Source organism: Papaver somniferum, chromosome 1 (assembly GCF_003573695.1).
Source record: "Papaver somniferum cultivar HN1 chromosome 1, ASM357369v1, whole genome shotgun sequence".
Taxonomy (NCBI): Eukaryota; Viridiplantae; Streptophyta; class Magnoliopsida; order Ranunculales; family Papaveraceae; genus Papaver; species Papaver somniferum.
The window spans coordinates 132796096-132805513 of record NC_039358.1 but is presented as its reverse complement, the minus strand read 5'-3'; the positions used below and the strand labels follow the sequence as shown (position 1 = coordinate 132805513).

Here is a 9418-nt window from a genome sequence, read left to right as displayed (position 1 = left end):
GGCGCATGTTTAGTTTCAGAGGAAATTTTGGTATTGTTCTGGAGATCATTTTAGGCGAAGATTTTTTTTGTAGAACCCTAAAAAAAATTTATCTATAGCAGAAGCGATCCAAGAAGACATTTGCCTAATGACTTTTCCTATTTCTAAAAAAGTGACGGGTCTCAAAAGTCTGGTATTATGATGGGCGGAGAGATGCGGTTAATAAAAAGATTCCATGTTAGGAAAGGATTGGTAATGGTACTTCAACTGATTATCTCTGAAACGCTCCAATGCTTTAATACTTTTTACCTATATTTGTATGCATATTTTCTGGTTTAGCATTCCTCTAAAACCAATGACTATGTGGGCAAAGAGTCTCTTTCAAAATGATAGACTTGATAAATTTGATGTTGATAAATTTGATCAAATTTGGTATTATTATGGGTACAAGCAAACCCCCTTTCAATGTTTGAAGAAATAAGAGAAAATAGGCAAATTGTTAGCCGTTTGAGAGAAACAAGATGTTATACGGCGTATTGTAGCCGTTTGAGAGAAGATTGGGGCAATTTGTTTTTATCCCCAAAGCTGTGAAGCACCGACACACCGGTACTGGTGTCGTGTCCGCGTCCGACGCGTGTTGGACAAAGAACGTACGTGGGACACCGATACGACGCACGTGTAAAAATTTATACTCTATTTTACTAGTTGGGTAATCTAGTGTGTCATGGAAATTAGTATAGTAGTTAATTTTTCTACATGTGGATTAATCTAACAACATAAAATTGAGTTTTTTCATATAATTGTGTGATTAATGTATTTGATATACCATAACACTATGATTTTAGTATATAAAAATTGGGACCGGATCCTGTTACTTAAGATTTTTACTTAAATCACTATGTTATTTAAAGATTGTAGATTAAAAGATATCCAATGGTCTTGAGTTTAGACCAAATTTAAATGAATGATTGGCTTGGCTTTTAGCCAAGCCAAATATCTTCGTCCTTTTTTATCGCTAAAAATGTTCGACGTATCTTTTTGTTAGGAAATAAAATCTCAATATGTTCAACATTTTTGCTCCAGATACTTCATTGGTGAGATGTATCGTACAACAAGGTATCATTTTTATCATTTGTATCGTACAACAAGGTATCATTTTTATCATTTGTATCGTAAACCTTACTTAGGTTGTACATAAAGTAACTTCACAAAAAACTCCAGTAAAACCCCTTCTCTTCCTAAACGAGGTTCATAAGATAGAAGGCGAGAAAAGTAGGCCTCATAACTCATATACCTCATATACCCGGTTCAAAGCAGTCTTGACAAATTTAAGTTTTCATATTTAATAACTCTACAAACTGCTGCATGAATTCGGGTTCGAATTCATAAGATTCTGTTTAAATTTATTGGTACTCATGGGATTTAGAGAAAATGAAGAACTCAATGATTACTTTCCTTCTTTTTCAATGTATCATTACGTTTTGCCTGGAGATTTGGAAAACAATGGCAGTGGCTTTATTTAAAGACTCTCGAATCATAAATATGATAGTACATATATGGCCTGTACCTCCGTTGGTTTAGGTGTTATGTTCAGTCAGACATGGACCGCTTTAAATGACCAAATCAAACAAACTGTTTAGTTGCATCACATAGATCATTGCGGTAAATGAAATCAATGATAGAATCCTAAATAGGGCCGCCAAGTGCACTATTCAAGCATTCCATAAAAAAACAGTGATATTCAACTACCAAACGAACTGAAAAATGTATTCATGCATGCATTTGCAATAAAAAAAAAATTTGGCTTACAAATTACAAAACGAGACTGATGTTATTCTTTCCTCCCAAGAAGAACTTGATGCTACTGATATAGACTTAAAAAGTAAACCAGAGGAAAAGTGAGAAAACCGTCCTCAGTTTTTCTTGTTGGAGGATGAGCTGAGGCAGCTGCCGAGGCAGCAAAAGGAGCTTACTCGAAGGCCCTATGAGAAGAGTTTGAAAACCGAAGAGTTCAAGAACCTGCATCCATATAAAACTGAAGAGTTCAAGAACCTGCATCCATATAAAACTGAAGTTGACAACGAAGAAGAAAAATATGGCATCATTTAAAGACCTTAACTTTTCAAGTTCTGCATAAAAATGTTGACTCAACTTACATAATTTAGTTTTGTGGGCAGTTTCTTTTGTCGTGACCAGGGATATGACATTGACTACATCTTCTGGGGCGGCACTTTGATCCCGCTCATTATTCGACCAGTTTTACTCACATTCCCATTCAGTCTTACCTTGGTTTATGAGGTTATAGGATTTAAAAGTTTTCCTTGGTTTGTGAGCTGAACTGATTCTTCGACATTATTTGAAGTTTCCATTGTTTTATCATTGTTATCCTCACTTCCACTTTGTTTCTGTTGCTCTTGAGCCAGCTGGGTAGATATTGTTTTGATGCCTGCTAGTGCTATCTTAAAAAGATTATCACATTTCGAAGCATTAGATCACACTTGTGTTGATATCCTCCATAAGTGAGTGAGCCTAAGTGCGTCAGCGCACCCATATTTATCCCATGTAGTTGTGCCATCAATTGTTCTAAACAAGTTGGCGCCTTTCAGCCAACGTTTTAAGATGAAATGTGACGTGATTTCTTCGATTTCAAGCCTATTGAAAATTCGCAGAACATGTTTGCAAGGTAATCCCATAAACTCAAAATGTTTACACGTGAAATACGCTTCGTTTGTGTCTGGCTTCAGCTTCACGGTAAAATGAGCAGGCCCTTCTTTATCTTTGACTGAATATATTTTGAAAACTCCATCAGCTTCTAGCTCTTCAGATCTAAAACGAAGTGAATCAACTAGTCGTTCACGAAACTTTTCAAAGATATTACATGTGTAGATGGTTGTTGCATGCTTCAAACTTAGGTTGTTCTCGTTTATAAGACGATTCTTGTGCTCTGATACATAGTCTTCTGCAATTTCAGTCTCAGTAACCTTTGTCAATGCCTGATCATACCTAATTACAAGCTCCCTTAAGTTGGTTTTGGGTGATAGAAACTCCTTAAAGAATGCATTTGCTCCTTCGCTATGACCTGTTGTAGTTATTCCAGCAAAAAATGTACCACGGTGGTATACTGGTATCCACTTCTCTCGAATTTCGTACAAGTTTGCAAGCCAATCATTATTTTCTAGACCATATTCTTTAAGTATAGAATTCCACATCTCTTCAAAATCATGTACGCTAAAACCATTTTTGAACTGTGGTTGCAAAACTGGGATTAGTTTCCAAACCGGTATGCAAACTAAAACAGTTCTGTGTTCCTGAACTTGGCAGTATATCCAAACCGGTAAGCAAACCAATTTAGTTTTGTGAACTCCGGAACCGGTGACAGTCTTAAGGTTTCCAAACCAGTACGCAAACCTAAAAAGTTCTGTTAATTAACTTGGTTTGGTTAAATGTTTAGAAACCGGCACACATACCGTGACTAAACCGACTCACGGATGGCAATGGTATTTATACCTTGTACACCTACTAACCATGTCGATTATATTTTCAAGTGCGTTTAAATTATTTGTACGAGATAATTAGCATTTGATTAATTTTCTAAAACACTAGACTTATTTGATCACATGTCTGTGACTCAAAGTTAATGTCTTATGTGTTCATGAAAATGAAGATTAAGCTTTTAAGTTCAAACCGGCTAGTTTCAGCTAACCATGTTGAACATAGTCTTTATACACGGTTCGGTTATGGTCTCACCTAACCATACTGTATATATTTTTTATGTAAATCAGATTCAAAGATTCATCTAACGGTGGATATTGTTTGCTTGGTTCAAAAGCTACCTTAGCTTAAACCTAAAGCAACCTATGCTTTGAATATCTATAAAAGGGGAACTTCAAGCAACCGAGATCTTTGAATCCCGACACTACTTTTTAGTTTGTCCTAGTTGTATCTAGAATCGTCCTCTTCCTAACCCTTTTAGGGTTTAACGGCTACAAAGTTCTCATAGGGATTCGTGAAGCCATGTCCAATTATCTTTCCTTGATAACTCGTGTATCCTGATCTTGATTGTTTGTTGAGCTTGCTCCATCGATCAAGATAGATAGAAATCATCAAAGTTCTCTTCGTCTCAAATTTTGTTGATTCCACAGATTATATACTTGTGAGGTGAATAATAATTTAGGCTACATTCCGGGTTGCATAAGTCCGGATTTTGAGGTTAGCTAGACTTTGTCTATTGCCATCGATTTCCACACCTTTGATCAAATTATTTGATTGTAAAAGGAAATAATATCTAGGCTTAATCTGTGGGAGGCAGTTTTGGTTTAAAGTCTTCAATTGAGTTGAAACAACTCTTAGTTGGTGTGACGTCATCTAAGGAAATCAATTGCGCAGAGTCCTGCTGAGATTCAAGAGGCGTAAAGAGCGTGACAGTACATTAATCGGTGGGATACCTTTTAGGGCTCAACTATATTCCAGTCTGAAGTTAATTAGTAGTAGGCTAGTGTATGTAGCGGCTTAATACAGTTTGGTGTTCAATCTGGACTAGGTCCCTGGGATTTTCTGCATTTGCGGTTTTCTCGTTAACAATACTTCTGGTGTCTGCGTTATTTCTTTTTACGCATTATATTGTTTATCTTTATAATTGAAATATCACAGGTTGTGCTTGATCAATCATAGTAGATACATCCGACCTAGTTTGTTGGATAAGACTTGATTGATTCTTGGACAATTGGTCTTTGGTACCGTCTAAATAATCTCTTTGTGATTAGGTTCACGTACTTGTTTCTATAAACGTTATACTCGCAAGATAGAAAGATATAACTGTAGATACTATTCCTTGATTCAGTTTAACTCTCAGAGTTGTATTGAGTTTGTCCATACAGATTTCATAAGAAAAAAGTGGTGGTGTATTTTGGTACCCCCGCGTTTTCAGTAACTATTGCATAAATAATGTAAAGGCATTAGAAAATCAGTAGGTTGGCATAGGATATTGTGAGACTCAGATTGTGAGAGTTTGGGTAAGGTAAAAACTTGATTCACGAGGAATAAGCATGTGCAAGTCTCTAACTGGGAAAGTTTTGTTTATCTTCCCCTTTGATGCAATAAAATGGGTTAATTTTGTTACGTTCTATGTATTCTTGGTTGGTTGATTGTGTTGGTGAATGTATGGAAAAGTATGAATACTTTATGGTAAGCATTTGAGAAAAAAGAGAGAAGATAAACAAAGGTTAAAGACTTCCGTTGCCGAACTGTTGGGTTTTCACACTTGAATGGATAAGTGTGTGAGGCTGAAGTAGTAGTGGGTGAAGCTTGATTCATTGAACCACGTTACTGCCGATTTAAATTCGTGCCAAAAATTTGCAAGATGCATTCACGAATGTCACATTTACCACCCTAAGGAGCTGGTAAAGGGGATTGGAAAAGAAATTAAAAGAAAAATGAGTCGTACAGAGAGAGAGAGGTGATTTCTGATCGATGTGAAAATAAAGTTTGTATCATTAGACTAGTATTTCCATCATCTGCTTCAAATAATGAGTTGACATGAAACTTATGAGATGATATTCACCCACCATAATTTTTTTCCAAGTACTCTATATCTTCGGTCTTAAATCAAGAGGGTGTTGTCGAGTTGGAGTTGATGTGCCCAGATTCCTGCTGCAAATTGCAATGGTACACAAAGAGTAACACCATGTTTGTTTGCATCTGACTCGCGACCTGGATCTGAGTCAACCCCTGACTCGTCGCGAGTCAGATGTCAGACCGTTTGTTTTCCATTTTGAGTCAGATCTGACTCGATCTGTGACTCAGACCTTACCCTTAACTCGGACCCGTTTGAGACAGGTAACAAAATACCCCTGACTCATAGGACCAAATCACTGAATTATATATTTTTGAGTCAGTTGAGTCAGGTGATTTCACCCAGATCCAGACGACCCAGATCCAGATGGTCAGGAGTAAACAAACATGGTATAAGTAGGCTTCCTTCACGGTAGCTGCTACGCCGTTCGCAATTGACAAAGAGAACAAATTGAATCTAAACTCTGAAGGGACTTTAATGAAAATACGCAAACTAAAGGGACTTGAGCCTTAAACCGCAAAGAATCGTCCGAAGATTCGTTTTTGTGTTGGCCTTCTATATAGTTCAATAGTGTCACACACGCAAACACCCCCTCTTATATCACGCTCGACTCACGGACCCTATTCATCCCAATTTGCTGTTGCAGAAGAAGCTCTTAGGGCTTGCTAGTTCTCCTCTTGGCGCCATACGGTTGTTTCTAGGATTCATCCAGAAACGGTTTCGAATCATCTGCTAGGTATTCCTTTCTCCTCAGATCTGAATTCTTCTCATTTCAATCCTGACAATTTACTGTTATTCTAGTCTTAATTCCTATTGATTCATATGTTTCCTGAATTCAATATGATTGTCTTACTGCTAGATCTGTATTTTTTAACCTCATAGCAATGTTTACGAGTTGTTTAATATAAGAATGGTGCAATTTTTTTCATTAGTAAGTATGTTTTACCGATCTATTCGATTCGGGATAAAGAATTTTGATTCCGGATCTCTTTGTAATTTCATTTGTGTAGATCTGGAGATCTCAGCTATTTGGTGGAATATTTTAGTTGAAATAGATAAGTGTGTGCAAATTCATCTTGAAGTGATTCAGATCTGAAATTGATGATAATGCATTTGGATATATAACAGAGATCGAGGGATTTGTTTTCATATTGTTGTTCTGACAATGGAGAAAACTTCGTTGGCTCGTTTCTGTTGTCTCTTTGTTATTCTGTTTGCTACCGTTTGTGATGGATTTTATCTGCCTGGAACTTACATGCACACATACTCAAATGGTGAACCAATACTTGCGAAAGTTAATTCCTTGACTTCTATCGAAACAGAGCTTCCTTTTAGTTATTACAGTCTTCCTTACTGCAAACCTCCGGGAGGGATTAAGAAGAGTGCAGAAAATTTGGGGGAACTTCTTATGGGTGATCAGATTGATAACTCTCCTTATAGATTTAAAATGAATCAGAATGAATTGCTCTATCTGTGTACAACGAGTCCGTTGAACGAGAATGAGGTGAAGCTTTTGAAGCAAAGAACCCGTGATCTGTATCAGGTGAATATGATCCTGGATAATTTACCAGCTATGAGGTATGCTACACAAAATGGGATCAAGATCCAGTGGACAGGGTACCCAGTCGGGTATGCACCTCCTCAAAGTAACGAAGATTACATCATAAATCATTTGAAATTTAAGGTATTGGTTCATGAGTATGAAGGAAGTGGTGTGGTGTTACTTGGTACTGGAGATGAAACCATGGCTGTGGTTCAAGAGCCTGAAAAGAAGTTAAATGGTTATGAAATTGTTGGGTTTGAGGTCATTCCTTGCAGTATCAAACGTGATCCTGAGGCAATGAAAAAGCTCAAGATGTATGACAGTGTCGATCCAGTAAACTGTCCTGTCGATCTTGAGAAGTCTCAAATAATCAGGGAGCAAGAGCAAGTTTCATTTACTTATGAGGTTGAATTCGTGAAAAGTGATATTAGATGGCCTTCGAGATGGGACGCTTACTTGAAGATGGAAGGAGCGCGTGTACACTGGTTCTCAATCATGAATTCTCTGATGGTTATATTCTTTTTAGCTGGTATCGTCTTTGTTATATTCTTAAGGACAGTGAGAAGGGATTTGACAAGGTACGAGGAACTGGACAAAGAAGCTCAAGCACAGATGAACGAGGAGCTTTCTGGGTGGAAACTTGTAGTGTCAGATGTCTTTAGAGAACCGACCTGCTCAAAGCTACTCTGTGTAATGGTGGGAGATGGAACCCAGATTTTGGGGATGGCTGTTGTAACCATTATATTTGCAGCTCTTGGTTTCATGTCCCCAGCTTCTCGAGGAATGCTCTTGACTGGAATGATAATTCTGTATCTTTTCCTTGGTATTGTTGCGGGTTATGTTGGTGTTCGATTATGGATAACTGTAAAGGGAACTACAGAAGGATGGAGATCAGTTTCCTGGTCTTGTTCGGTTTTCTTCCCGGGAATAGTGTTCGTAATTCTTACCGCATTGAACTTCGTACTCTGGGGCAGCAAGAGCACTGGTGCCATCCCAATCTCCTTATATTTTATACTATTGTCCCTTTGGTTCTGCATTTCTGTTCCTTTAACCCTTTTGGGAGGTTACCTTGGGACAAAAGCAGAACCCATTACTTACCCTGTGCGAACAAACCAGATCCCAAGAGAAATCCCTGCACGAAAATATCCATCTTGGCTTCTTGTACTTGGTGCTGGTACCCTTCCCTTTGGAACTCTCTTCATCGAACTCTTTTTCATTCTTTCAAGCATCTGGCTTGGTAGGTTCTACTATGTCTTTGGGTTTTTGCTCGTGGTCTTCATCTTGCTTGTCGTTGTTTGTGCCGAAGTCTCTGTTGTCCTTACGTACATGCACCTGTGTGTGGAGGACTGGCAGTGGTGGTGGAAAGCGTTCTTTGCCTCTGGTTCAGTCTCACTGTACGTGTTCATGTACTCTATCAACTACCTGATATTTGATCTAAGGAGTTTGAGTGGGCCTGTCTCAGCTATGCTCTACCTTGGTTATTCATTGATCATGGCAATCACAATCATGTTGTCTACTGGCACCATTGGTTTCCTGGTTTCCTTCTATTTCGTTCATTACCTTTTCTCATCTGTCAAAATTGACTAGAAGATACTCAAAAGCAAATAGGCATGAAGAGATAAGTCAGCCTTTCTCATTTTTCCCTCCTCATCTCTACATTAGTCATGCTTTTCTTTCTATTTTAGCCTTTGCAGCAAAAGATTTTAGATTTTGAAAGCCTGTAGCTTATTGTTCTTGGTGAAACAATACTAAAGGTAAGGTATGTGAAGGTCGCAGCTTTAGGTTAATTTCATCACCTTTTCCGTGCTCCGTGATGTTGAAGGTCTCTGATATCTTTGTAGCTCTTCTCTCTATTATACATACATAGTGGTTGAGATTTGGTTCTTGTTTGGCCTTCATTTGGATCATATATATATATCCTTGTTTTTTTTAAGCAGCTTATCATCAACATTGTTATTTGGAAACTTCTTGGCTTTCATTTTTGTTTAATTATTCTCGTCAGTCTTTTTGTGTTTGATTTGGAAATGACATCTTTCGTTCAAATGTTCTCTCTTGGTTTCAGTTCCATATTTTATATATAATTTGAGTGGAAAATGCTGGCTCCAGAATGAAAGTTAGGCCAAAAGCTTGAATAGAGTTCCTGATCCCCTACCAATAAGAATTGAGGATTTATATAGCAAAATAGAATTGGTGGGTAAATGAGTACCGAATCATTTTCACGATACAAAACATCTTTTTAACAAAACCTTAACTTTTTATCTTTTCTTCCGCCTCCTTCACCTCTTTTTACTCATGTTTCACCACCATTACCTTTCGCCTCCTTC

General features: G+C 37.7%; 2 protein-coding genes across 2 annotated transcripts; one reads left to right on the top strand and one right to left on the bottom strand.

Moving 5' to 3' along the window:
- Positions 1-2471: 2471 nt before the first annotated feature.
- On the bottom strand, positions 2472-3188 carry LOC113350914 (protein FAR1-RELATED SEQUENCE 9-like). The gene has a single exon (XM_026595020.1). The coding sequence runs from the start codon at positions 3186-3188 to the stop codon at positions 2472-2474; it is 717 nt and encodes a 238-aa protein (XP_026450805.1).
- A 2956-nt stretch (positions 3189-6144) lies between these two features.
- Positions 6145-9134, top strand: LOC113301223 (transmembrane 9 superfamily member 12-like). Its single transcript, XM_026549982.1, has 2 exons — positions 6145-6287; positions 6562-9134. The coding sequence occupies exon 2, from the start codon at positions 6717-6719 to the stop codon at positions 8679-8681; it is 1965 nt and encodes a 654-aa protein (XP_026405767.1). The 5' UTR covers positions 6145-6287; positions 6562-6716; the 3' UTR covers positions 8682-9134.
- Positions 9135-9418: the final 284 nt, after the last annotated feature.